Below are 26,436 nucleotides of genomic sequence, written 5' to 3'. Positions count from 1 at the left end.
TTTTCTTGATCCTACATTTGCTGAGATCTTCAATTTCCTTTCTAGGATGGTGTGAAGTTTGTGAGCATTGGAGCAATGTTCTCAGAGCTGGTAGCTGTGAGCTCCAAAGGAGAGCTGTATCAGTGGAAGTGGAGTGAATCCGAACCCTACAGGAATCCACAGGTGATGAATTCAACCCGTGTTACTGGAAGAAAAACTAAAATCTAGTGAAATAAGATATATATGTATCTTTTATTGTAGCAAGAGCTTAAATCACTAACTTCCTGGTATTTGTCACATCAGAATCCTGCTATTCATCACCCACGTATGTCCTTCCTGGGGCTGGCTAATGAGAAGATTACCTTACTGTCTGCCAATAGCATCAGGGCCACTGTAGCTACAGAGACCAACAAGGTAGGTTTTTAATTGCTCTTCTTTACATTAGAACAAGGTTGTTTGTGCAGCCTTGAGACAATTATTGCTGTTTGTTTGTTTTGGTTTTTTTTTTTTTTAATTGTTCATGAACTATTCTAACAATTGACATTTATTTAATCATCTGTTCATTAGCTGATGTTTTTATGGATGTCATGCAGGTGGCAACCTGGGTGGACGAAACACTGAGCACCGTAGCCTCAAAGCTGGAGCACAGTGCACAGGCTTTCCCTGAGCTGCAGGGGGAACGCATGGTGTCGCTGCATTGCTGTGCACTCTACACATGTGCACAGCTGGAGAATAGCCTCTACTGGTGGTGAGAAGAAAATGTTGTTTTTCTGTGAAGTTACATTGATTTCTAGTTGTTTACGGGAAATGGCAACATTCGCTTGAAAGCGTCCCCATAACATTGTCGTACCACTCAGTTTGTCTTACGAGCCAGGACTGTTCATTACGAGCAGAACAATAGGTTAAATCAAGAATTGTCCGTGTTAGTTGTAGCACTTACTGTCTACGTGCCATAACATTACTAAGTGCTACCAGTGATGCATGTATTATTTTTTCCAGCTTTTGTGTCTGAAAATTGTACACCTTGTGTTCCCTGTTCATGTAGTTTGATTGAAATGATTTTTTTCTATGCTAACCCCCCCACCCCACAAAAAAAGAAAAAGCTAAAGAGATATTTTTAAAATGTCAAAAGATCCTGAAAATTTGTACATCAACTTCAGTAACCTCTGTCTTATGGCAAAACACACAAAGGAGTCACACAGTTCGGTAATCTTTGGTACAATGCAAAGATTACCAAGTGATGTCACAGTCGGCATGAGAGCATTGTATATTGTATCATAGGAAAAGTGTAGATGTCAGTGAAGTGTTTTGCTTTTTGTTTTTATTTGTTTGTTTTTGTTTTAAGTTTACTGCTTCCATCTCTCTGCAGGGGTGTTGTGCCTTTCAGTCAAAGGAAGAAGATGCTTGAAAAGGCCAGAGCCAAGAACAAAAAGCCAAAATCCAGTGCTGGCATCTCCTCAATACCCAACATCACTGTGGGAACACAGGTAGGAAGAAACTTGTTTTTGTTTGTATGTTGTTGGGTTTTTTTTTTTTTTGTTTTGTTTTGTTTTTTTTTTTAGCTTTTTTGTTTTGAGGAGATTTTATTTCTTTATTATTATTATTATTATTATTTTTTTTTTTGGGGGGGGGGAATGGGGACCCAAGTTCATCCTCAGTTAATTTGCCATCTCAAAGTTTACTCTAGCTTTAGCTCTGGAATTACCTTACCAAATAAGAATATTTAAAAAATGCTAAAATGAGTAACGAAATATACTTGGGTAGCTTGTCGAATTAAAGTATGTAATAAACACTAGGCACCGATCAATTCACGAGTTTCTTTTTCCTTAGGTGTGTTTGAGAAACAATCCCCTTTACCATGCCGGTGCAGTGGCCTTTTCTGTCAGTGCTGGAATTCCCAAAGTGGGTGTCCTCTTGGAGTCTGTCTGGAACATGAACGACAGCTGCAGGTTCCAGCTGCGCTCACCAGAGAGCCTGAAGAACATGGAGAAGACCACTAAGACCCAGGAAATCAAGTCAGTTTCATTTTTATTTAGCAGAAAGCTTTTACATGTTTGGATCTGAATAGTGTTTCAGCAGATGGTTTGTTATGTTACGTCGTCGTTGGTAACTGCCTGGAAAAGGACACATACTTAGTTCAGTAAGCCAATGATGGGTCTACCATATGCTAGTTTTGAAAGTTACCAAGCAGGTAGTCGCGGTAGCTGTGCAGTAAGCTCATCATTAGACAATTCTTGGCATCTTTCTAAGCAAAATTTGCTATTAAAATGAAGTCAAATTGGGGGAAAAGGACTTGGTAGGTGATTGGGTGAATTATATCTTATGTACTGTTGCACCTGAAAGTATGCTCTTGGTGCAGCTTTGTTAGTCAGTAGTTTGTCAGGATAGTAATAGACCTGAATTAACTGCCAGCCACAGGTGTGTAGCTTGAAGCCTGGCAAGATGGATTTTACCTTGATCATAAGATTTTCATTCTGTGTCAATAGAAATAAGTGAAATACACATGCCGTTGCAGAGAGTAGTATGCTCAAAAAAACAGCAGGAAAATGAATCCATTTGTCTTGGTCTCCTCTCATAGGACTGAAAGCAAGCCAGAGCTGGTGAAGACTGAAATGGGTCCTCCTCCCTCCCCAGCATCTACTTGCAGTGATACCTCTTCCATTGCTAGCAGTGCCTCTCTGCCCTACAGTATGTAATCTTGTCTCATACCATCTCTCTCTTTAACTATTTGCTGTATCAACAACATCCAAGGCTTGACTTTCCTATCTCCCAGGCACAGAACCAATTTCTTCCTCTCTCTGTGCTCTCATTAGTCCCTTTGACTTTGAAACAGATGGTGCACACGGTTTTATCAGCAACTTTTTTTTTCCCCCCGCCTGTTTTCCTGTGAAGGAAATGTGGCCAACTCGCACTATATACTGTGGCATATCTGGTTGCCTTCTTACAACTGCTTATCACATGAACCATGTGGCAAACTGTCAGTTTTAATTACTTTTCACAAGTACACACTAAAGCTTCACCTTTTTGTTTGTTTGTTTTTCTTTTCTTTTGTACTGTGCAGGCCTATTTCGAAGTATTTTTCTGAGCTGCTTATAGTACCTTAATGTAAATGATATACAATGATAAAACGACTAAAATTAAATGTGCTGTCCCGCTTGTAGAGCGAAGACGCTCCACACCAGCTCCCAAAGAGGAAGAAAAGGTCAATGAGGAGCAGTGGCCTCTTAGAGAGGTAGTCTTTGTGGAAGATGTTAAAAATGTTCCTGTGGGAAAGGTAAGTGCATCTGAAGCAAATATTTGAATACAGAGAAGGTCAAACTTTGATTATTTTTTTTTTTGACTCTTGCTTTTCCTTAACTGCATCTCAGTTTAACAATTTATTACTTTTATTTATGCCGTAGGTGCTTAAAGTCGATGGCGCATATGTTGCTGTCAAGTTTCCTGGGACATCAAGCAGCATGAGCAACCAGAGCACTGCCGCTCCCCCTGATTCAGACCCGTCATCACTGTTGCAGGACTGTAGGCTCCTCAGAATAGATGAGCTACAGGTATTAACTGATTCAACACAGCTTGTTTTCATTCCAGTAAATGAAACTTAATTTCAGTCACTGAGTTATGTATCTGACTGATGATCTACAGATATTTTGGTTCACTGACTTTGTCATCTCCATCTGCTTGACAGGTGGTTAAAACTGGTGGCACTCCAAAAGTTCCAGACTGTTTTCAGCGAACACCTAAAAAGCTCTGTATCCCAGAAAAGGCTGAGATTCTGGCTGTAAATGTTGACTCCAAAGGTGAGTTTTTTCTGAAGGTCAGCCTTCTATAGAGTTCTTTATCTGCAATATCTCCTGACCTTAATCATCTCGTCATCTTCTAGGAGTCCACGCAGTGCTGAAAACTGGTAACTGGGTAAGGTACTGCATCTTTGACCTGGCCACAGGCAAAGCTGAGCAGGAGAATAACTTCCCTACTAGTAACCTGGCCTTCCTCGGGCAGAATGAGCGCAATGTGGCTATCTTTACTGCAGGACAGGTGAGACAGGCTATTGAGGACCAGCATGTTTTCACTACACGTTGTACAAATATTTACCCAATGCTCCACTTTAAATGTTTAATATTTAATTTTTATCAAGGAGTCTCCCATCATCCTCCGAGATGGAAATGGCACAATCTACCCTATGGCCAAAGACTGCATGGGTGGAATTCGAGATCCTGATTGGTTGGACCTCCCACCTATAAACAGCCTGGGAATGGGGGTGCACTCTCTGGCCAATCTCCCTTCAAACTCCACCATTAAAAAGAAAGCTGCTATTATTATTATGGCTATCGAGGTAAACGCAACCTTTATTAATTCATTCATAGAAAACAAAAAAAATTTAAGCTTCAAGCAGCGATGAGATGCCCATCGGACCCTGGCGTACGTCAGAGCATGCTGCGGTCAAGCTTTGCTGAACGTTTCCAATTGTCACTCTGATGTATGTCATTCATTATGTGTGAATGAGAGGAAATTAAATTTTCATGACAAATGGTCGAATCACAGACGCCACCTGCAACCAAAGCTCAAAAGCGCTGCGATTTAATATGGCCCAGTTCTGTAGTTTAGATGGACACAATATAAAGTTGATCTGATAAAATCCCTGTGAGGAGTTTGCATAATTACATCGCCTGGAAATTGCAAAATTGCCATTTTAAACTCAAAATGGTGGACTTCCTGTTGGGGTCCCATTTACTTTTTTTTTTTTTTTTTCCTCCATTTTGGCATTTTACACGTGTTTACCAAATTTTGTTTTAAAATACTCTGATTTTCATTTTGTGTGCAAAATGTCAGGAGTTTTTGAGTATGTTAAACCCCTCAAAAAGCCTGAATAAACTTTAGTGCTCGGGTGCTAATAACATTAACATGTACTTGACCAAGTAGAACAAGTCAATGTGATCAGTGTTGCTCTGTGCCCCTGCTCTCCTCCTTTATAGAAGACCAGAATGCTATGTAGATTATAACGAGTACTCACACAAGTTATTTCACTTTCAGAAGCAGACGCTAATGCAGCATGTGCTGCGCTGCGACTATGAGGCGTGTCGGCAGTACCTGGTCAACCTTGAGCAGGCCTTCCTGTTAGATCAGGGCAGCCAAGCCCTCGGAGCACTTTTGGGTCATCGATGTGATGGAAACCGCAACATCCTCCATGCTGCCGTCTCAGTCTGCTTCCCCGTTAGTAACAAGGAGACCAAAGAAGAGGAAGGTAAGCGGGTGTGTGTGTGGTTGTGGACTGTGTGGACAAAAAAGTCTTTTAGGATCGATCAGATTCTCCCCTGCCAATTTGGAACTGTTAGAAATACAATAGCAAGGTGACTTTTCACTCGAACGCTCACATTAATATCAATAATAGGGACTTGAAGTAGTAAAAATAGAAATGGAGTTGGAAATGCCCGAAAAGTCATGGCAATACTTTACCTCAAAAGAATGAATGGCCACACCTGCCATTTGCAGTGATTTACGCCTTTTATGTTCTTTGGAAGTAGCCTGCAAATGTCCAGAAAGATTCCTCTGCCATCTGCTGTGACCAGCTTTCAACCTCAGTTAATGTAGTAGAATGGGAAAAGTGAGGCTGATAGGAAATTAAAAACTTGCCAGATGTAAAGACTTTAACCCCTGTGGTGACTCTTAAAACAATATGTAACATGTAATCCAACATGCAACTGCAGGCAGTTTCCATGCATTAAAAAACACGCTGTATGTTCATGAACGATCCTCAATCATGCAGTTTCTATATACAAATACACAGAGTAAGGAACAGTTTTTTTTTTTTTGTTTTTTTTTTAATGAAGCAAGTATTTTAATCCATCAACATATAGATATTATATGTTATATGTATTATATATGTATATGTAAATATATGTATTTCAGCTAATTCCTTTCCACGCTCAGTGACCATGTTATTTCATTTCAGAAGCTGAAAGGTCAGAGAGGAACACATTTGCAGAGCGTCTGTCTGCTGTGGAGGCGATTGCCAATGCCATCTCTGTGGTCTCAAGCAATAGCTCTGGAAATAGGACCGGCTCCTCCAGCAGCAGAGGGTAAATGAGCTCCACAGAATGTATAACAAAAAATGCCCTACAGCAAAGAAATGTTTTGGCTGTCCATTTTGGCAGTACCACCGAAACAGGATCTAAGTTATTGACTCGTTTGTCTTTGGGGGGATTGTCACTAGCCTTCGTCTTAGGGAGATGATGCGGAGGTCTTTAAGAGCAGCAGGTCTTGGTCGACATGAATCTGGCCCGTCATCCAGTGACCATCAGGATCCTGTGTCCCCACCCATTGCTCCACCAAGTTGGGTTCCTGACCCTCCACCCATGGACCCTGGTGAGTGCATCTGAAAAAAATGGTAGAGTTAGATTATTTTTATGTGGTGTTTAAAGTGAACAAAGAAAAATAAATTAAATGCATCTTTATTTCTGACACAACCATTCTCCAGCAACACATCGAATTTGATATTTTTTTTCAATGTAATGTAAAACACACAGTGGTAGCCATTTGTAGAATATTGCAGAAGTTATTTTGCTGTTTAATTTACAGTCATCATTTTTGAGATTTCCAAATAAATAGATTTCTGACTCATTGTGTGGGCGTTTTTTATTATTTTAGCAACTATGGAGTTCTTGATTGTCTTTTCACTTGTACTTGTAGAAATCCACCCAGACCAGTGCAATGTCTTTTTTTTTGTTTTTACCATAGTTGTTAATCAGTGAGGTAGTTTTGCACCACCTTACTGGAAAGTGGAGCCTTAAAATTTAAGTGCCCTCCCTTCCTTTTATAGAATTACAATAACAACCGTCTTTTGATTTTCATAATCCTGATTTTATTAAAAATACAAACTGTGTTTGTTTTTCATGAAAAGATGGAGACATCGACTTCATTTTAGCACCAGCTGTGGGTTCACTCACCACTGCTTCCACTGGTAGCAGCCAGGGACCGAGCACCTCCACAATACCAGGTGCATACCTTCTTTATCACGTGCCTCTTTTCCACTAAAGCAGTTTGGTAAATTTAAAAAGAAAACCTTTTGACACTTGGAAAACCAAGTCTTTGCCGGAAATTCTTGTGTAGCAGTGGAGCCAACACTTTGGTAACTTAGAAACGTAGAAACCTATAACATGCTGTGTCAGGGTGTTTGGAGGAACGGGGATAAAGTCACATTGTGACCGCCTAACAAAAAAGGACGGCACAACAGTAGCATCCGCCTAATTCAAACCAGAAGAACGATTGTATCAATGAGAACTATAAATATAAATAAATCATATAAATGAATTGCCAGCTCTATGCTTAAATCTTGTAACGCCTACTGACTAACTGTATGTGTTTTCCATATGAGCAGGGCCGTCCACTGAGCCTTCTGTGGTTGAGTCTAAAGACAGGAAGGCCAATGCCCACCTTATCCTTAAGCTGATGTGTGACAGCGTTGTTCTGAGGCCACACTTACGGGAGCTGCTCTCTGCAAAGTAAGAGTCTTTATTACTGCATTAAAATTGACTGAAAATCTGCTTATTTCTCCCCTGCTATCGTTTGCTCAGGTGCTCTCCTGGAAGTGCTCATGCATATTGTTGCCTTTGTTTGACAGGGATGCCCGAGGAATGACCCCGTTCATGCTAGCTGTCAGTGGGAGAGCTTACCCAGCAGCTATCACCGTGCTTGAGGCTGCACAGAAAATGGCCAAGGGTGAGTTAACAAGCTGGCTGAGAACTGGTTCGCTGGAAACCTTTGTGTTAAAGTGTCTAAATTCAAGAACATGTATTGCATTAACATCTTCACACTAATCAAACGGAGCAGGCATGGAGACATTTGCACTAATATTGTGTTACCAACCAGCTGCCATCTCTGAACAGTTTCTGGGAAAGCGGCAGAGTTTTTAGTACATCTGATATCATTGTAAGTGGTTAGGAAATAGCTGGAACATTGGAGGTTATCCATGAGTTATGTGAATCCTGACCTATTTTGGTGCCCTGCTTCCAGCAGCTAACTGAAGTGTTATAAGTGGCATTCCCGTGTTTCCATGGTTTTTTGTTGTTCCCCAAATGTCTTGAACACAGTTGGTGACCTGGGTATCACAGAGAAGGAGGATGCTGATTCGGTGTTCATGGAAATGATTTGCCCCTCGGGTACAAACCCAGATGATTCTCCCCTGTATGTTCTCTGCTGCAACGACACCTGCAGTTTTACATGGACTGGAGCTGAGCACATTAACCAGGTCAGCCTGTGACAATCCCATTACACTAAAATGTACTCGCTAGAAGAAGTGTTGTGTGTCTGGAAAGTAAGCGGTCTACTTTTAGAATGGCCAAACTCTTTTGCGAATATATTTCTATAGATGTTGACATTTTTCATGACACTTGCGTTGTATTTAGGATATCTTTGAGTGTCGAACATGTGGCTTGCTGGAGTCCCTCTGCTGTTGCACTGAATGTGCAAGGGTGTGTCACAAAGGACATGACTGCAAGTAAGTCCTAGTTTTCAGTGTGGGCTTTTTCACTCCTTGCTAATGCTCGTCTCTCTTACCATTGTTACCAGCTCTTGAAACTAAGTCACTAGACTTTGTATATCCTCTTTCCCAGGTTGAAAAGGACTTCACCTACAGCGTACTGTGACTGTTGGGAGAAATGCAAGTGTAAAACGCTCATAGCTGGTCAGAAGGCAGCTCGCCTGGATCTGTTGTACAGGCTACTCACCACCACAAACCTGGTTACAACACCAAACAGCAGGTGAGCCTGTGAACTCTGCCCCAGGCTTTAATTTGTCTGCTTCATATAGAAGTGCTTCTTGTTCTTTATAGTTGGCAAATGAATTTAGAATTTAACTTGCCACTCTGCTAAAGCTCCATTGTGTTACATAAGTGAGCAGAGGTGGTAGGTCTGTCTGACTTGTTTCTATCTGCAGGGGAGAGCATATATTACTGTTCCTGGTGCAGACTGTTGCCAGGCAGAGTGTTGAGCACTGTCAGTACAGACCACCGCGCATTAGAGAAGATAGGAACCGCAAGGCTGCTAATGCAGAAGGTTGGTTCAAGACCTTTGTCTCATTTACCCACCTTTTTAACTTTAGGTCCATGCTAATTAGAGATTTTACAAGAGTTCATTTGAAAGCCGAACACAGATCCTGAGAGAAAGCTGTCGTGTTCTTGTTTCAGACTCTGACATGCCAGACCACGATCTAGAACCTCCCCGCTTTGCTCAGCTGGCTCTGGAGAGAGTCCTGCAGGATTGGAATGCCCTAAAGTCAATGATCATGTTTGGTTCTCAGGAGAATAAAGACCCGTAAGTATCAGAAGCATTGGAGTTTGAGAATGCATTTTTTTTCCTGAACAAGTCTGATCCACTAATTGCACTATTCAGACCCGATTTTAAATGGTGTGTTATAATCCAAATCAAATATTCAATCAACTATAGCTGTGATGTAGTAATTTGTGTAGCTTGTATCTCAATCCTGTATTTCTTGTTTCCCAGACTTAGTGCCAGCAGCAGAATTGCTCACCTCCTACCTGAAGAGCAGGTCTACTTGAATCAGCAGAGTGGCACCATTCGCCTTGACTGTTTTACTCACTGCCTCATTGTCAAGTGTGCTCCTGACATCACTGTAAGTGCAGTTAGTCTTCCGTTTCCAGTGCACACAGTGTAAAATTCACATTCAGTGTAAATAAGTAACCCTGGTAACATATTTTATTGGGATTGGTCACTCTGTAACTTACTGACTTGTATTCATGCACGACAATCCTCATCGGGTGTTTTATCTCCCTGTTGTATTAGTTCATAGATACGTTACTGGGTACTCTGGTAAAGGAGCTGCAGAACAAGTACACACCCGGTCGGAGAGAGGAGGCTATCAACGTCACCAGAAGGTTCTTGCGCTCTGTGGCCCGAGTTTTTGTCATCCTCAGTGTGGAGATGGCGTCATCAAAAAAGAAAAAGTAAGAACACAATTTGCCGAACACTTTTCTTTTTTTTTCTTTTTAAAGAATTCTCTTGTCTACATTAATCTGTTTAATTTACAATTCTGCTTTGAATCCATGACCATCAAGCAGCTGTTACCAGCATTTATACCTGTACGGTTTGATTTTGCAGGTAGCAGCACTTTGGGTTACGCTTTAGGGTTTCAGAAGGGTTTTCTGTCGTGGATTTAACATTGAAGTAATCTACTGTAAAAAGCCGGGGATGAAGTTGCATTTAAAAGTCCCTGCTTTCTTTTATGACAGTTTTAGTGTCATCATTGACCTAGTGGTCAAGAACTGGATAATCGACTTTAAGGTTTTTGAGAACAGCTCAGTTTTAGACTAATGTGAATGTCTGTGTTAAATTTATGTAGAGCCACCAATGGCCTATACAAGTAGCCAGTGATATTGCCAGCATTTATAGTTGTGCCAATTGCTCTGCATTGTCATGGCCAACACATCTCTTGTAAGTGGACTTTCTCCCTTTGAGATGATTCATTCTCTTCCATTTCCAGTCCAACGGTACCAAACACGCCAATCACAGATGTTGCGGGCTGCGTCGATGCAACATCTAGTTACATTTCTAGAGAGGTGCACATCAGGTTTCAGCACAAATTATGGTGTAGGGTTTCTAAATGGTTTCCACGTGAGACTTAACTACAGCAAAGACTTAACACAGAAGCATAAATCCCACTTAAGGTTATACCAGAACAAATGAAAAGAACGGCCCAAGGCTAAAGCTTGTTTATAATTTGCTGACATACTTGATACCAGTTAGACAAGATTTTCTTATGTAATACAACCATTTCTCAATTCTTCTCCATTTTTCCTCATACAGCAATTTCATCCCTCAGCCCATTGGGAAATGTCGGCGTGTTTTCCAGGCTCTGCTGCCCTATGCTGTGGAGGAGCTGTGTAATGTAGCAGAGTCACTAATTGTCCCAGTGCGAATGGGTATTGCAAGACCGACCGCTCCTTTCACTTTGGCCAGCACCAGCATTGATGCTGTTCAGGGCAGCGAGGAGCTTTTCTCTGTTGAACCGCTGCCACCACGACCCTCACCTGACCAGTCCAGCAGGTTATTGGTTTTCTTGACTTTGTCTCATTGCAAGTGGAGTGATAAAGTAGTTTGTAAAATGTACTTAAATTATGGATAATTAGAATCCACTCTCCTTTTTTTTTTCCCTTATTTATTTCATTTAATGAGCTTGTGTTTAACATTTCCAGCTCCAGCCAGACAGCTGCCTCTTATATCATCAGGAACCCTCAGCCCCGGCGCAGCAGCCAGTCTCAGCCTGTCAGAGGAAGAGATGAGGAGCAGGATGACATTGTATCAGCAGATGTGGAAGAGGTGGGGAGCCTCATTATTAAATCATTAGAGCCATAATGAATTCTGGATGTGCATGTGTGCACTGCATGTTGGTTACTGTTTCTGAGGCTAAAGCCCACAAGCTTACTCTATTCATATTTGTATTTTTTTTCTGTCCTCCTGTTACTGTAGAATTTCAGGTATGTCTTGCCACAAAGTTTTTTTTATTTGACAATCTGTTGTGTGTCTAACAGGTTGAAGTTGTAGAGGGTGTAGCTGGGGAGGAAGACCATCACGACGACCAGGAAGAGCAGGGAGAGGAAAATGCTGAAGCAGAAGGCCAGCACGATGAGCACGATGAGGATGGTAAGATATAGTTGGAGTTGTTCATCTTTATGAATCAAAGTCAGATGAGTTTAGGATGGGGTCATGTCTGTTTTCTAGGAAGTGACATGGAGTTGGACCTGTTGGCAGCAGCTGAAACGGAGAGCGACAGCGAAAGCAACCACAGCAATCAGGACAACGCCAGCGGTCGCAGGAGCGTTGTTACAGCAGCTACTGCTGGTTCTGAAGCAGGTTAGTCAACTGCTTTTATGTAAACCATCAGCTTTTACCTAATACCTTAATTGCGTTAAAAAAAAAACCCTGAAAATCTCAATGTTTTATGACCCCCGCCCTTTTTTCTTTCTTTCTTTCTTTTTTTTTTAAACTGTCACTCCCTTTGACTGAAATCGTAACCATTTTTGTGTTGAATCGGTCTAATTTGGTCTAATCGCTTGCAAAAATAAATTTTGTTTGTAAATCAGTCAGAGTCACAATGCTCGACAGTCAGCGTTGTGGATTGTGGGGATTTTATATTTGGAGAGATAATGATACAGCAGAGAAGGAAAAGTGGTCCCTGGCTGAATACCAAATGTATTTCATTTGCAGGCAGTAGGGTGTCCTTGGCATTTCCTATTTTTGGTATGAGCTCCTCTTTACTTTAATGCATATACAGATATCAGGGCAAGAGTGAATTTGCAAAGTGCATACACAGTTTCCTGCTGAGAGTTCCTTCAGTCCGTCCCCTTCTCACATTTCTCTGTTGTTGTCTGCCGTTTTTAACTAATGCCTCATCACAAGTGTAGCTTTGTTGGTCTTTTATCCAAATAACACACTAATCAACTTGTAGCTTTTCCAAGTGGTGTGGGTTTTTTCCTGCTTGGTCATCTAAAGAGTGCATTTGCTACTAACGATGATGTTAAACTTTCTTGTAGATTATTCTGTCAAGTTAGAGATTGATGTTCTTTCTCTTTGAATAGTTTTTTTTTTTTTTTTTAACTTGAAAATATTTAGAAAATGAAACCATGTATGATTTAGCACAAGCTGAACACCAGAGTGTCCAGTTTTGTTCTCACTCGGTGTTTCAGTGTGTCCAGTTTCGTATTGGTGGTGTTTTGCCTTGTAGTGGTGTGATTCACTAACCCGCACTCCTGCTTGGATAAGTCTGATGTGAAAGCGAAAGACTGGTGGGTCAAATTGAATACGAGAACATTAAACTGGTCTTCTTTATTTTTTTTCTTCATCCCTACTTTAAAGGTGCCAGCAGTGTCCCTGCCTTCTTTTCAGAGGATGACTCTCAGTCCAATGACTCCAGTGACTCAGACAGCAGCAGCAGCCAAAGTGACGATGTTGACCAGGAGACGTTTCTGCTGGATGAGCCTCTGGAAAGGACAACTAATGCGTCACATGCTAACAGTGCAGCTCAGGCTCCTCGCTCCATGCAGTGGGCTGTGAGAAACACCCCCAGCCAAAGGGCACCGGGAAGCGCTCCCTCCAGCACCTCAACACCAGCCGGTCAGCAAATGTCCACCTGCTTCTGCAGTTTTAATTTAAAATTTAAACTGTCTCAGAACTAACATTTCCCCTCCCCCCTCCACAGCAAGCTCCACGGGCCTGATATATATTGACCCCACTAACCTGCGGCGCTCAAGTGCAATCAGCTCTAGTGCCGCTGCAGCGGCGGCAGCTTTGGAGGCCAGCAACTCCAGCAGCTACCTGACGTCTGCCAGCAGTCTCGCCCGCGCCTACAGCATTGTCATCAGGCAGATCTCAGACCTCATGAGTCTGATTCCCAAATATAACCATCTTGTCTACTCCCAGTATCCTGCTGCTGTCAAGCTCACCTACCAGGATGCTGTCAACCTGCAGGTATAATGGCTTGGAGTCTTTTAAGATCTGCATTATGTGTTTTCAGCAGAAGGAGTTCATGTTGATTAGTCTCCACTATTAACAGTGCAATGCTAAGAGCAATAGTTTACATAACGCATAACTATAGAATATTCAACCCTACCACAAATACTATTTAGTGCTTTTTAAAAGGAATGCAAAACAAAATTTGGAATCAAGCTGATTATGTGAGCAAAGAGTGAAATGTTTGTTGTGTGAACCAGAACTATGTAGAAGAAAAGTTAATTCCCACCTGGAACTGGATGGTGTCCATCATGGATTCCACTGAGGCTCAGCTGCGATACGGCTCAGCCCTGTCATCTGCTGGAGATCCCGGTCACCCCAGTCACCCGCTCCATGCCTCCCAGCACTCAGCTCGTAGGGAGCGCATGACTGCTCGAGAGGAGGCCAGCCTCCGCACTCTGGAAGGACGCAGGTAAGCTTTTTCACTTAATGTGGTCAATGAATTAATTGAACTCTTACTCTTACATGATGCAAACAAATGATTGCTTCCCACACTTAATTTAGTATTTGTTTTAGGAGGGCAGCCACACTGCTAACGGCTCGTCAAGGAATGATGTCTGCACGTGGTGACTTCCTGAACTACGCCCTGTCACTGATGCGCTCCCACAATGATGAGCACTCTGATGTGCTTCCGGTGCTGGACGTGTGCTCGCTGAAGCATGTGGCTTACGTTTTCCAGGCTCTCATCTACTGGATTAAAGCCATGAATCAGCAGACCACCCTGGACACGCCACAGATGGATAGAAAGAGGTAAATGATGAAAAATAGTAGAAAATGCCAATTCAGGATTTACACAGAGGCTGCATACTTTGTTTATTAAATCATAAGACAGTAAATGTTTTAATATTTAATTAAACAGTTCACAGGATCCACACTAAAAGAGACTAGCTTCAGTGTGACTTTCAGTAACTTGTAGCAAAATCAGCTGAAATAAACCTAAGTGATGCTAATTAGCTAGGTTATGGACACAGCATGTGCTGCACTGACCACTAGGTAGAGCGAAGGACACAAATTTTGTGTTGCACTGGCTGCTCCGCTCTGCTTATACGTAATTTTTTTGCAGCCACTCTACGTGTATTAGATGCACCTGCTCCCTGTCATTTAAAAACATGCACGTCTCTGACATCCCCTCTGAGAGTTTGTGTTGTATAATGTTAAAATGTTTAATTAAAAAAAATGTATTGCACATTCATAAAGAAAGCTTTTAATTATCCCGATTAGTGAAGATTGTGTCGTTTCCACAACATTGCGTTTCTCCTGAGGTCCACAGAACCGTTGAATGGCTTAAGGGCTCTGGAGGTCCCTGTATATGCATGTAAGCTTGTGTCAAAAAGTTCACCGAACTTGGACACGCATGGAATGTTTTCGCTCATCGTTTGGTTGAACTTAGTGCAGCTGTAGGCTTTGTTTCTACTGGTCGCACGATTGCTCAGCGCAGCAAGAAACCATTGCACGCAAGCAATAGAAATCAAAGTTTTTTAGAGCACAGCGCGTGCGTGCCACATCCTATGTGAAAGCTTATCTAAATAAACTGCTGTTAGGAGCAAAAAATACAGTTCATTCAAACAACAGGGGGGTAATTACATTTGTTTTATGGGCCTTCAGAATAAATGTGAGTCTTAACACGATGTTTATCCTCCGTAACTTTCACTTGTAGGAATCGAGAGATTTTGGAGCTTGGGTTGGACAATGAAGATTCTGAGCATGAGAATGATGAGGACACCAATCAGAGTAAGGCAAAAAAATAAAACGACTAAATGACAACTAAACTATAGTCAGTCCATAATAAATATCAAAGAACTACATAGTTGTTTTAAGATCTGCTGTGTTTCTTTTTCACTTCAGGTTCAACACTGCAGGACAAGGATGAGGACCCAGTTCCAGCTGAGACGGGTCAGAACCACCCCTTCTTCCGTCGCTCTGACTCGATGACTTTCCTGGGGTGCATCCCACCAAATCCCTTCGATGTTCCTCTGGCTGAGGCCATCCCTCTGGCAGACCAGCCCCACCTCCTGCAGGTTAGATTTGCTGCTGATGTTCAACCTCCTTACGTGTCATACTAAGTATTTTTTATGAGTCATCTCAGCTTTGTGGCATTGCATTTTTATTCATCTTGTTTTCTGTGCGAACTCCTTCAAGTATCACTACATGCCAGAGATATTTGGCAGCAAAGAAAATCACAGCACTATTTAGAGAATGTAAAACACTTGAACTGTTACATTTAGCTGTCTTTACATTATAGAATGGCAAGTCAGCCTTTGTGATTTTAAATACATTTTGCTTCTTCTTCAACAGCCCAATGCCAGAAAGGAAGATCTGTTTGGTCGTCCCTCTCAGGGCCTGTACTCTTCCTCTTACATGGCAACCAAAGGCCTGGCTGAGGCAACCATGGACAGGAACTGCCTGGAGGTAAACATGGGCTCCTCTCTACCCTCCCCCTCTCAGGTATACCACTCCTCTACACCGTGCTATCACGCTGGTAGTTGTGTTCTAATATCCATGCATAACAAATCTCCCTGAAATAATAAAGTACTGCAGCATTTTCCCAGTTAAAATAACTTGACTATTAAGGATTCATTATCTCTTCGTGCTATTTGATTTATGAAAGGACAGGTAGGTTGGGTCGTGTTCTTGTGTTCATACGAGTGTGGATATTGGAGCACAGTTTGTATTCGGTGTCCCATTTCCATTCTGTTGTGGCCACACTGCTATCATCTTTAGAAGTTCACTTGTTCACATTACTAAACGACACTTCTGACTCCTGCTCAAACAGATCCTGCCCACTAAGATGTCTTACTCAGCTAACCTGAAGAATGTGATGAGCATGGAGACAGGCCAGCGGAGCACCGAGAACCAGTCGCTGGCAGAGCAGGAGCTGGAGGCTTCCAAACCTGGCCCATCACCCCACGACCTTGCTGCCCAGCTAAAGAGCAGCCTGCTTGCTGAGATTGGCCTCACTGAGAGTGATGGCCCTCCTCTCCCATCGTTCAGGTAACCAGTCATTGCATTTAGTGGGGCTGATTTTTGCAGAGAGGACTGACCTTGATCTCAGCAGCTTGATATGAAATGGTATCACCTATAGATGTTTGTCATCCCATTAATTAAGCCTCTGTACTCGCATTAATTAGAACCTTCATTATTAGCACATGTAACCTCTTCCTGTTTCCCAGTCAGAATGGTTGCTGTGAAAACTGTCTGTTGCTCTCAAACACAGAAAATGTAATTATAGATAAAGAGTTTATGAAGATGAGGAAAAGTTTAAAATAGTGTTTATTGTGTCCTCTGTCCAGACCTCACTGCAGTTTTATGGGGATGATGATCTCACACGACATGCTGCTGGGCCGCTGGCGCCTCTCACTGGAGCTTTTTGGTCGTGTCTTCATGGAGGATGTTGGAGCTGAGCCTGGATCGGTAAAAAATATTTTATTTTTTTTTAACATGCCTTCAACATATACGTCAATACTTAAATGGAGTTCGTCCCTGTACGTTTTTGTACTTGATGGCTTCTTAAATGAAATGCTGCTTAGAGTAAAATCAGCTTGTGTGAGGCGATGAGCCATGAGTAGCCAGAATGAATCATACAGACTTTGAAATTAAAACACTCCTCTGCTGCTATGGTAAATGGTAAATGGCCTGTATTTATATAGCATATGAAACTTAATGTAGCTTTAACTGACCGTGTTGTTGTTCCCTCATTGTTTTGAACCAGATCCTCACAGAGCTTGGCGGCTTTGAGGTGAAGGAATCCAAGTTCCGTCGAGAGATGGAGAAGTTGAGGAACCTGCAGTCCCGTGACCTGGCGCTGGAAGTGGACCGTGATCGAGACCAGCTAATACAACAGACTATGCGTCAGCTAAACACACACTTTGGCAGGCGTTGTACAACCACACCCATGGCGGTACACCGGGTGAAAGTGACTTTCAAAGATGAGCCTGGAGAGGGCAGTGGCGTGGCCCGCAGCTTCTACACGGCCATCGCTCTGGCCCTCCTTTCCAATGAAAAGCTGCCCAACCTGGACTGTGTTCAGAGCGTCAGCAAGGGCATGCAGGCCAGCAGTACGTGTCATCACGATTACAATTCAAGTATGACAATACATAGAAACTACTGCATACTGCATATTATGACATTTGTGTTCATTATTACAATAAATGTTTGCTTTTTGTTTTTGTGATGATGGAAGAAATCATTAAAGTAGCAACAATATAAGATACTTGACAAAAAATATTTTCAACACAAATGAACTTGCCCTGGTCGATTTGTTTGTGCAGATCTAATGCAGCGTCTCAGGAACAGAGACCGGGAGAGGGAGAGGAGAAGTGGTGGGCTTCGAGCAGGATCTCGGAGAGACCGAGACAGGTAAACTCTATTTGGTAGCCTATATGACCTTTCTTTATATTTAGAGAAAATGTCTGCTAACCTGTTTGTATGTTAACAGAGACTCTAGGAGGCAGCTGTCCATAGACACCAGGCCTTTCAGGCCGTCATCAGAGGGAAACCCCAGTGATGAGCCTGACCCTCTGCCTGCACACAGACAAGCCCTGGGTGAAAGGCTCTATCCACGAGTCCATGCAATGCAGCCGGTAATAAACCATCAGCATATCTGTTTGTTTTCTTTCATTAAGACAGGGAACTTGAGTGATCCATAATGTTTTGCTTCCTTGTCTGCATTTATAATTTTTCCTTGATCATACTGAGGGGAGTTGTGTTTGTGTCTTTAGGCTTTCGCCAGTAAAATCACCGGCATGTTGCTGGAGCTGTCTCCTGCCCAGCTGTTGCTGCTGCTAGCTAGTGAGGATTCTTTGAGAGCCAGAGTAGAAGAGGCCATGGAGCTACTTATTGCACATGGAAGGTAAGACAAATCACCAACACCACGGGTGCCTCTGACAATAAAGTGCTCATTTAGCTGGCAAAAAAAGTACCTGTTAATGAATATACATCCATTAAGAACAGTATTTTTTTTCATATTCATACTCGGTGCCATTTAGCAAACTAACTATATTCTGTTTATCTTTCCCAGGGAAAATGGAGCTGACAGTATTCTGGACCTCGGTCTCCCAGAGGCTCCAGAGAAATCACAAGTGAACAAAATATATAACCTGTTTCCATTATTTGTTAACTAGTTTCTTGTTTTCTAAAAATGTTTTAGCCATATTTTAGCAAAGTGTGCTAAACCACGACACACTAAAATGACTTTGACACTTAACAGAAACACTTGCACAACACAGATCATCCTAATACGAAGTTGTTATAAACACTGCCCCCCTCCTCCGTTCAATCATTTTTAGCAGCAGGAGAACCGCAAACGTCACGGTTCAACACGCAGTGTGGTTGACATGGAGCTGGACGACCCAGATGACGGTGACGACAACGCTCCTCTCTTCTACCAGCCTGGCAAACGAGGCTTCTACTCCCCTAGACCCGGCAAAAATACAGAGGCCAGACTCAACTGCTTCCGTAATATTGGAAGGTAATAATAAAAAAAATCAAAGATTTACATGATGTTCGGTTGGATAAAAATGAAATTCAAGAAGGAAAATGTTTTGTGAAATCAGCTGTGTCCTTAGCAGAGTATGAAACAATGTATTTCTCTGTGCAGAATACTGGGCTTATGTCTGCTGCAGAATGAACTCTGTCCAATCACACTGAACAGACATGTCATCAAGGTGCTGCTGGGTAGGAAGGTAAGTAGAAAATATGCCTTTTAAAAAAAAAAAAAATGCACCTGCTGCATAATGCTTGGTTCTTAAATAATTCAATTGCTAACTATTCTTTTACTGCAGGTGAACTGGCACGACTTTGCGTTCTTTGACCCGGTTATGTATGAGAGCCTGCGGCAGCTAATCCGCCATTCACAGGCTGGTGAAGCCGAAGCAGTGTTTGCTGCCATGGATTTGGCTTTCGCCATTGATCTCTGCAAAGAGGAAGGAGCTGGACAGGTAATGGACTTGGTTGTCTAAGTGTCAAACTTGAGCAGTATCAGATGTCACTTGTCCTGTTAAGATGGAAAAACAGCGCTGGCAAATGTGTATGTGATGCAAGGTGAAAAACGCGGCAGCACATCTGAAAATTCTCTTCAAGTTAAATTAACTAATGTGCAGGTGGTGACTTAAGTGAAGCTTATATCTCATTCTGCCTTGTTCAGGTTGAGCTCCTGTCTGGAGGGGTCAACATGCCAGTAACTCCCCTCAATGTTTACGAATATGTGAGGAGGTACGCAGAGCACAGAATGCTGGTGGTTGCTGAGCAGCCGCTTCATGTAAGTATAAACGGCAATTTTACCGAACCTTAAATTGTGTGAATGCAGATCAATGCTTTGTCATTTATCAAAATGTGTATTCACACCGGCTGTCTTTCATAGGCAATGAGGAAGGGCTTGCTCGATGTACTGCCCAAGAACGCCTTAGAGGACTTGACAGCTGAAGACTTCAGGCTGCTGGTCAACGGCTGTGGAGAAGTCAATGTCCAGATGCTTATTAGCTTCACCTCCTTCAACGATGAGTCTGGTATGTTGATCTGTCTACATCGCTTTATGTCCATCTTAATCAGTAAAGGATTTACTATTGTACATTTGACTGTCATATACTGACTCAAGACTTCTTCATTCAACAGGGGAAAATGCAGACAAACTTCTCCAGTTTAAACGCTGGTTTTGGTCCATAGTGGAGAAGATGAGCATGACTGAGAGACAAGATCTGGTAAGTCTGCTCCCATCATAATTAGGAATTCTTTCTTTTTCCATACCTTGGCTGTGGGGTATCTGCTGATACAGGGTACTGATCAGACACCAGTCTTAAATTAAAAAGCCTCGGTGTACAAGTACTTGGTTTCCTGTATATCAGACACGGGATTAAAAAAGTCGTTTGTGTACTCCTCAGGTGTACTTCTGGACCTCCAGCCCATCTTTGCCAGCCAGCGAGGAGGGCTTCCAGCCGATGCCTTCCATCACGATCCGGCCTCCAGACGACCAGCACCTCCCCACAGCCAACACCTGCATCTCCCGTCTCTACGTGCCACTCTACTCTTCAAAACAGATACTCAAACAGAAACTCCTGCTAGCCATTAAGACCAAGAATTTTGGTTTTGTGTAGAAGTTCAACAAAGAAGAGTTTAAAAAAGGAAAAGAAGAAAAACATGTTTACTGTTGTGTAATATTTACCTAGCTCCATTTTTGTAGATTTATTTTTTGTCTAAACGATTTTATGAAATTCGACATACTGTCGCCATCTCCCCGGGCGGTAATATGTTTGTGTTGTGAACACAAACAGCTTGTTATTTTTATTTCAGTTTTAATTGTTTATTTTTCTTTTGTGTTAATGAAGAAGAGGTATACGGTCCAGAACATTCCTGCATTGGCACTGTAAAATGTAAAGCCCACAGCTCTGCTCTATTGGCTTAAACCTTTGCTTCCCAGGAATTTGGCTTGACAGAAAAGCTGTCTGCCGAAAACCCAGCCAAAGATGACAGCAGTAGAAATATTTAAGACACACTGTGACTATAAGTTTTTTTTGTTTTGTTTTGTTCTTTTCCTTCCCTAGAAACGTACTATCACTGACAGTTCACTGCTGCCTTTGTGGAAAGTCATTTTTTCTTGTACAGGGGGAGTAGGGAATTTCAAAATAAACTTGGATGCAAATACATTGTCATTGTTTGTGTGTGGTCTCTAGTTATGTTACTACTTATTTCAATAGACTACCAGGTAATACATTTTATTAGTAGTAGTTAATAGATTGATGAGCTTACAAACCAAGGGGTGTACACAATAAGTATAGGAATATAAAGAGTAAATAACACCAGCAAAAAATTTAATGTTCCAGTAATGATACTTCCATACTAATCCACATGCCAGAAAACTTCTCCCAAAAAAGAATGTATAATGCAGTGTTGTAAAAACACAAAATTTATCGCATGCGTTATAATGTTGAATTATTAAACTTAGCATGCTCTTCTCAGGGCTTTGACCTGGGAAGAGCAAACACAAAGTGTCAAAGTTGTATATTCCACAAGTGTCCAACTGCAGGCCTCAAGGGCCTGTGTCCTGTAGGTTTTAGACGTGTCCTGGATCCAACACAGCTGAATTACTGGCTAATTTCCTTCGGGATTAATAAAGTATTCTGATTCTGAAATTACCTCCTCAACATGTCTCGAAGTTCTCCAGAGGCCTGGTAATGAACTAATCATTTGATTCGGGTGTGTTGACCCAGGGTGAGATCTAAAACCTACAGGACACCTGCCCTAGAGGCCTGGAATTCCCCACCCATGGATTCAAAAATATATACAGAAAAATCGTACAAAATCCTTGTAGTGTTCTTCCTTTCTTTTTGTGACAAGGTATGAATAGAATAGAATTGAACTTTATTTTCATTGCACATGTCACAAGTTCAAAGCAAAGAAATGCAGTTTGCATCCATCCAGAAACTGCTTGGAAGACAAGCTTGTAAGACAACAGGAGGGATAACTGATATATTCACTTGCAAAAATGTCATTAAAAAGGAATATGCAGTTATCTACAACACAATAACATACGCCAGTTCAACCAGGCAGTAAGTGTGAATGTGAGCGACTTCAGGTTCAGGTGCAGCTAATCCAACTACTTACCCTCCAGTCAGCTCCTGTGGGACAAAAACCAAAAAACCTTCCTCAGTCACTGGTTTTACTTGGCCTCTTTACCATCAGGTGGATGAATCTGCTCTTGGCCTCTGTGAACTCATTTGTTGGAGCAAGCAGTGGAGCTCTCAATCTCATCCACTATGTATTTGTCCAGCTGCACAGAGCTGCAGAATGGTGTGTTAATACCTGTAATACATACCAGTTTATATATATTATAGCTATATATTAGGGGTGCAACGATACACAAAATTCACGGTTCGGTTCGGTCCGATACTTTGGTGTCACGGTTCGATATTTTTTCGATACAAAAAAAATGTTCATGCCTTTTTAATTTGTCATTTATTAAAATTATAAATATATATTTTAACTCAAAAGTACAGTTTTTAAATTTAATGTTGCTGAAACAAAAGTAATTAAAAAAATAAATATATCTCAGGGCTCTCAAAATTTCAAAATCCCTGGTAGCCCTTCGGGCAGGGACTCTTCAGTTTTTGGTAGCCCAAAATAAATGTAAGTAGCCCGAATAAAAAAAGAGAGCAATTTTTTGATTGATGTTTTGTTTCCTGTTTTGTTTCCTTTACAATATTATACATTAAAGTATAATATTGTAAAGGAAACAAAACATTAATCAAAAAAATGTTGAAAAACAAATTACAACATTGTATAAAAATTACAATCATCAACTCAAATACTTGGTTCTAATTGAACAGAAATTTCTATGAACTTGTAAGAACTGTAGGACATGAATCAGTCTGTGTCAGATCCTGACTTTGAAATTTCCGCTGAAGTCACGGGTAAGAGACAAGTGGAACCAAGATCGAGGCCATTTGCTTTTTGAAGTTTGCAAAGACTGCTAAATTTTGCCAGTGGTAGTTCACTCTTTGCAACATAGTACGCTGTTCTAAACAGATTTTTCAGGTTTATTTTTAGTATGTTATTTGCAATTGGTGTTTGTTCTGGGAAAGATATTGCAGACTGAGCAATAATGCATTTCTTGCATTTCTCATGGGTTCTAATGGGGGCCTTTCTTAAAATGACTGGTCCCAGTAACAAAGGCGCTTGTCGACTCAGAAATCGAGAGAAAACCAACAACACACCCGGCAGAACATTATGTTATTTACACGGGTGCACATAAGTGGTCCGCATGTGCGCATTCCCTGTCAAAATAAAAGACGCGCACCAGATAAGAAGTTGCAACGCGCGTTTGCGTCCATATAAAAAGCACTGTTTTTGTCCGCTAGAGTGGGATTTTCACGGCACATTCCGCACCACATCTCTGTGCGTTCATCATTTGTTTGAAGCCAGCTCACCTCCTGCAACCACTTTTCTGAGAATACGCGCTTCTTTTGTGGTTCGGACTCCTTCTGACATTTCTTTGGAGGTGGAGGAACACCAAAGTAATTGCTTAAAGGAGCTTCTTCGACATCTTTAAGAGTTCTAAACAAATGTCTGTCCTCCAGAAAATCTTATGTACGCAAACACGCGTTGCAACTTCATATCTTGTGCGCGTTTTTTATTTTGACAGCGAATGCGCACCTGCGGACCACTTATGTGCAGCCCTGGTTATTTAGCTCGTCATATTGCAGCCACAGAAATTCTTTTGTCCATGAAACCATAAAGCTGCACTTTCTTTTTGCCTTATAGTCTGATTTGTCATAACTTTTCCGTTTTGTGGTAAGCTTTTCTTTGGCTGTCACTTCTTCACCCTGACCTCTCTTATTTGGCTCAGCAGAACTAAAATATATATCCTGCTGCTTTTACATACACACACATAACGGTCAGCGATTCTCTGCTCAATCAACCTCTCATATGTTTAAGCTTGCTGCGGGAGATTTCACTTGTCATGTTTGCATAGTAAGCTAACGATTGATAAGACGATGTCAGAGGAATTGGTGCGCAAATTATCATCACTCACCAATCAGTACTGTCACTCTCTATACACAGTTTGCACGATTGCAAAATGAAAGCAAAAAACAAGCGCAAATTCAAACGCGATTTCAATATGTCACATATTGACAGTGGCTCACCGATGCCAATGACATAATTACCCAGCTACATTTCTGAAAGAATGCAAAAGCATTGACATATATTTTTCCTTCCTACAATAGCCCGACGGGCAGGGCAGAGATAGATTTTGGTAGTCCGACTGGAAAAATCGCTAGCCCCGGGACGTCGGGCTAGCGATTTTGCGAGCCCTGTATCTGATTGAATCACTCACCTTTGGAAAAGAGAGTTTATTACAGAGAAATGGCTCTTTCCAAAATAAAAGCTATACTATCCGCTTCTTCTGGGCTATATTCCCAGCAGCATATTGTAGCGGGTCAGGGCTGTTCGGGGTTCTGTTTGTACAGTTATGTTTTGTTTATGTTGCCATAGTGACGGGTGACGCCCTCTCGCTGCGACGGTGTGTCCTTCGGGGTCAGAGGGCGCCCTGTGTGTTGTTGTTGTTGTTGTTGTTGCTGTGCGGTTGCCGCGCTGAGCAGTTAGCTAGCGGCAGTGTTCTTCTGCAGATGTCAATAAACGGCTGTGCTCCCTGGCTAGCTCACGGGAAGCAAGACCAAACGACACCTCTGTCTCCTCCTTGTCTGAGCTCGCCACATTGGTGTCAGAAGTGGGATGATGGTGGCACCCCATGTTCTGACCCGAGTGACTTTTCCCCCGCCGGTCGTGACCAGCCGGTGCGCCAAAAGAAGGCACCTGGACATTTGCAGGACTTTGTGTGGGGTAATGGGGTCGTCGGGGATGACTGACCCCTTAGGTGGGGGCTATGTAGCGGGTCAGGGCTGTTCGGGGTTCTGTTTGTACAGTTATGTTTTGTTTATGTTGCCATAGTGACGGGTGACGCCTTCTCGCTGCAACGGTGTGTCCTTCCGGAGTCAGAGGGCGCTCTGTGTGTTGTTGTTGTTGCTGTGCGGTTGCCGCGCTGAGCAGTTAGCTAGCGGCAGTGTTCTTCTGCAGATGTCAATAAACGGCTGTGCTCCCTGGCTAGCTCACGGGAAGCAAGACCAAACGATACCTCCGTCTCCTCCTTGTCTGAGCTCGCCACAATATTAAACATATCAGATCCCCATAAGGAGAATCATGTGCTAACGGCTGTCTAAATGACTCGGGTAAAGTTTGTAGCATGCATGCTTGTTGTTTTTGTCTGCTTCCACTTGTCTTTGCACTAGGATGATGTCGGTGTAAATGTGCAGTCATATTCGTTGTGTTCCCACTAGTGCTGTCAGCGTTAATCTCGTTGAAATGACGTTAACGCCACAACACCGCGGCCAACACCTTAACGAGCTAACTGCGCTAACACACTAGCTCCCACCCATGTAATTGAGCATTGCGTGGCACATCCAACATACTGTTTTACTTTAGTCCATGATGCGCTTACCTTCAGGGTCATATGTCACATGAAAACCAAAATAATTCCAAACGCCAGATCTGAATGAGGGTGGGGGAGGTTCAATTTGCCATGTTGCAAGGAGAGCTTAACTTCTGTCTCGCTAGTTTGCCCTGTGCTCTTCCTTCTGACCATGCTGTCTGTCTGTGTTGAACGCTCAGTGGATCTGCGCTCGACAGTGCAGCCTAGGCGGAGTAGTCGAACGCAGATTCACTGAGCGCTCAACACAGACAGCATCGTCAGAAGGAAAGTTGATAAAATAAATTACAAATTTTGTATTGTTCGATAAATATGCATACCGAACCGAAAGCACTGTATCGAACGGTTCAATATCGATACAAGTATCGTTGCACCCATCCATCCATCCATTCGCTTCTGCTTATCCTTTTCAGGGTCGCGGGGGGCACTGGAGCCTATCCCAGCTGTCATAGGGCGAAAGGCAGGGTACACCCTGGACAGGTCGCCAGTCTGTCGCAGGGCCAACACACAGGGACAGACAACCATTCACACTCACATTCACTCGCACATTCACACCTAGTGACAATTTGGATTAATCAATTAACCTATCCCCACAAGCTGCATGTCTTTGGACGGTGGGAGGAAGCCGGAGTACCCGGAGAGAACCCACGCAAACACGGGGAGAACATGCAAACTCCACACAGAAAGACCCCGGCCTGATGGTGGAATTGAACTCAGGACCTTCTTGCTGTGCGGCAACAGTGCTAACCACCGTGCCACCGTGCTGCCCTAATATATATATATATATACTAATATAATAAATGGGATTCTTTTTCTATGATTGTGTCATGAAATTCATCATCATTCCAGCAAGTTTTACATTTGATGCAATATGTTTATGTAGGTTCTCAGTCATCCAGGTCATGGTAGCCTAAGGGGCTGGACTTCTTTAATTTTCTTGAAGACATCTCACCTGTCATCCGAAAA

General features: G+C 42.3%; 1 protein-coding gene and 1 long non-coding RNA gene across 12 annotated transcripts in view; one reads left to right on the top strand and one right to left on the bottom strand.

The window, feature by feature from the left end:
- ubr5 (ubiquitin protein ligase E3 component n-recognin 5) overlaps positions 1 to 21,133 on the top strand; it is a 30,701-nt gene extending 9,568 nt beyond the window's left edge. For 3 of the 11 annotated variants that reach the window (XM_085473009.1, XM_085473001.1, XM_085472998.1), the window contains 50 exons: positions 46 to 162; positions 283 to 393; positions 573 to 727; positions 1,349 to 1,466; positions 1,810 to 1,994; positions 2,558 to 2,667; positions 3,141 to 3,253; positions 3,381 to 3,527; positions 3,662 to 3,773; positions 3,857 to 4,011; positions 4,112 to 4,309; positions 5,008 to 5,218; positions 5,927 to 6,053; positions 6,188 to 6,339; positions 6,875 to 6,970; positions 7,352 to 7,475; positions 7,595 to 7,692; positions 8,064 to 8,221; positions 8,379 to 8,470; positions 8,586 to 8,732; positions 8,908 to 9,026; positions 9,158 to 9,284; positions 9,474 to 9,603; positions 9,774 to 9,934; positions 10,794 to 11,033; positions 11,183 to 11,306; positions 11,519 to 11,630; positions 11,709 to 11,840; positions 12,195 to 12,227; positions 12,843 to 13,100; positions 13,186 to 13,454; positions 13,697 to 13,908; positions 14,001 to 14,246; positions 15,154 to 15,227; positions 15,342 to 15,514; positions 15,792 to 15,941; positions 16,270 to 16,487; positions 16,787 to 16,907; positions 17,206 to 17,578; positions 17,765 to 17,852; positions 17,932 to 18,076; positions 18,215 to 18,345; positions 18,514 to 18,574; positions 18,782 to 18,963; positions 19,093 to 19,177; positions 19,277 to 19,432; positions 19,639 to 19,752; positions 19,855 to 19,999; positions 20,106 to 20,191; positions 20,372 to 21,133. In XM_085473009.1, the coding sequence (XP_085329135.1) occupies positions 46 to 162; positions 283 to 393; positions 573 to 727; positions 1,349 to 1,466; positions 1,810 to 1,994; positions 2,558 to 2,667; positions 3,141 to 3,253; positions 3,381 to 3,527; positions 3,662 to 3,773; positions 3,857 to 4,011; positions 4,112 to 4,309; positions 5,008 to 5,218; positions 5,927 to 6,053; positions 6,188 to 6,339; positions 6,875 to 6,970; positions 7,352 to 7,475; positions 7,595 to 7,692; positions 8,064 to 8,221; positions 8,379 to 8,470; positions 8,586 to 8,732; positions 8,908 to 9,026; positions 9,158 to 9,284; positions 9,474 to 9,603; positions 9,774 to 9,934; positions 10,794 to 11,033; positions 11,183 to 11,306; positions 11,519 to 11,630; positions 11,709 to 11,840; positions 12,195 to 12,227; positions 12,843 to 13,100; positions 13,186 to 13,454; positions 13,697 to 13,908; positions 14,001 to 14,246; positions 15,154 to 15,227; positions 15,342 to 15,514; positions 15,792 to 15,941; positions 16,270 to 16,487; positions 16,787 to 16,907; positions 17,206 to 17,578; positions 17,765 to 17,852; positions 17,932 to 18,076; positions 18,215 to 18,345; positions 18,514 to 18,574; positions 18,782 to 18,963; positions 19,093 to 19,177; positions 19,277 to 19,432; positions 19,639 to 19,752; positions 19,855 to 19,999; positions 20,106 to 20,191; positions 20,372 to 20,584 (7,404 nt within the window). In that variant the 3' untranslated portion in view covers positions 20,585 to 21,133. The remainder of the gene's footprint in view (positions 1 to 45; positions 163 to 282; positions 394 to 572; positions 728 to 1,348; positions 1,467 to 1,809; positions 1,995 to 2,557; positions 2,668 to 3,140; positions 3,254 to 3,380; positions 3,528 to 3,661; positions 3,774 to 3,856; positions 4,012 to 4,111; positions 4,310 to 5,007; positions 5,219 to 5,926; positions 6,054 to 6,187; positions 6,340 to 6,874; positions 6,971 to 7,351; positions 7,476 to 7,594; positions 7,693 to 8,063; positions 8,222 to 8,378; positions 8,471 to 8,585; positions 8,733 to 8,907; positions 9,027 to 9,157; positions 9,285 to 9,473; positions 9,604 to 9,773; positions 9,935 to 10,793; positions 11,034 to 11,182; positions 11,307 to 11,518; positions 11,631 to 11,708; positions 11,841 to 12,194; positions 12,228 to 12,842; positions 13,101 to 13,185; positions 13,455 to 13,696; positions 13,909 to 14,000; positions 14,247 to 15,153; positions 15,228 to 15,341; positions 15,515 to 15,791; positions 15,942 to 16,269; positions 16,488 to 16,786; positions 16,908 to 17,205; positions 17,579 to 17,764; positions 17,853 to 17,931; positions 18,077 to 18,214; positions 18,346 to 18,513; positions 18,575 to 18,781; positions 18,964 to 19,092; positions 19,178 to 19,276; positions 19,433 to 19,638; positions 19,753 to 19,854; positions 20,000 to 20,105; positions 20,192 to 20,371) is intronic. The other 8 variants (XM_085472999.1, XM_085473000.1, XM_085473004.1 and 5 more) reach the window with 8 other exon arrangements.
- LOC146698051 (uncharacterized) lies at positions 5,972 to 24,959 on the bottom strand. The gene is made up of 3 exons (XR_014922977.1): positions 24,322 to 24,959; positions 13,726 to 22,289; positions 5,972 to 6,349 (listed from the first exon to the last, which is right to left on the bottom strand). It is a non-coding gene; the product is annotated as an uncharacterized LOC146698051 (long non-coding RNA).
- Between the last annotated feature and the right edge of the window lie 1,477 nt (positions 24,960 to 26,436).

This window comes from Copadichromis virginalis, linkage group LG11 (genome assembly GCF_057382275.1).
Source record: "Copadichromis virginalis isolate Kocher_CV1m ecotype Utaka linkage group LG11, C_Virginalis_male_GT1.1, whole genome shotgun sequence".
In the NCBI taxonomy this organism is placed as follows: Eukaryota; Metazoa; Chordata; class Actinopteri; order Cichliformes; family Cichlidae; genus Copadichromis; species Copadichromis virginalis.
Note: the sequence above shows the minus strand (reverse complement) of the source record. Positions and strands in the feature narration are given on the sequence as shown.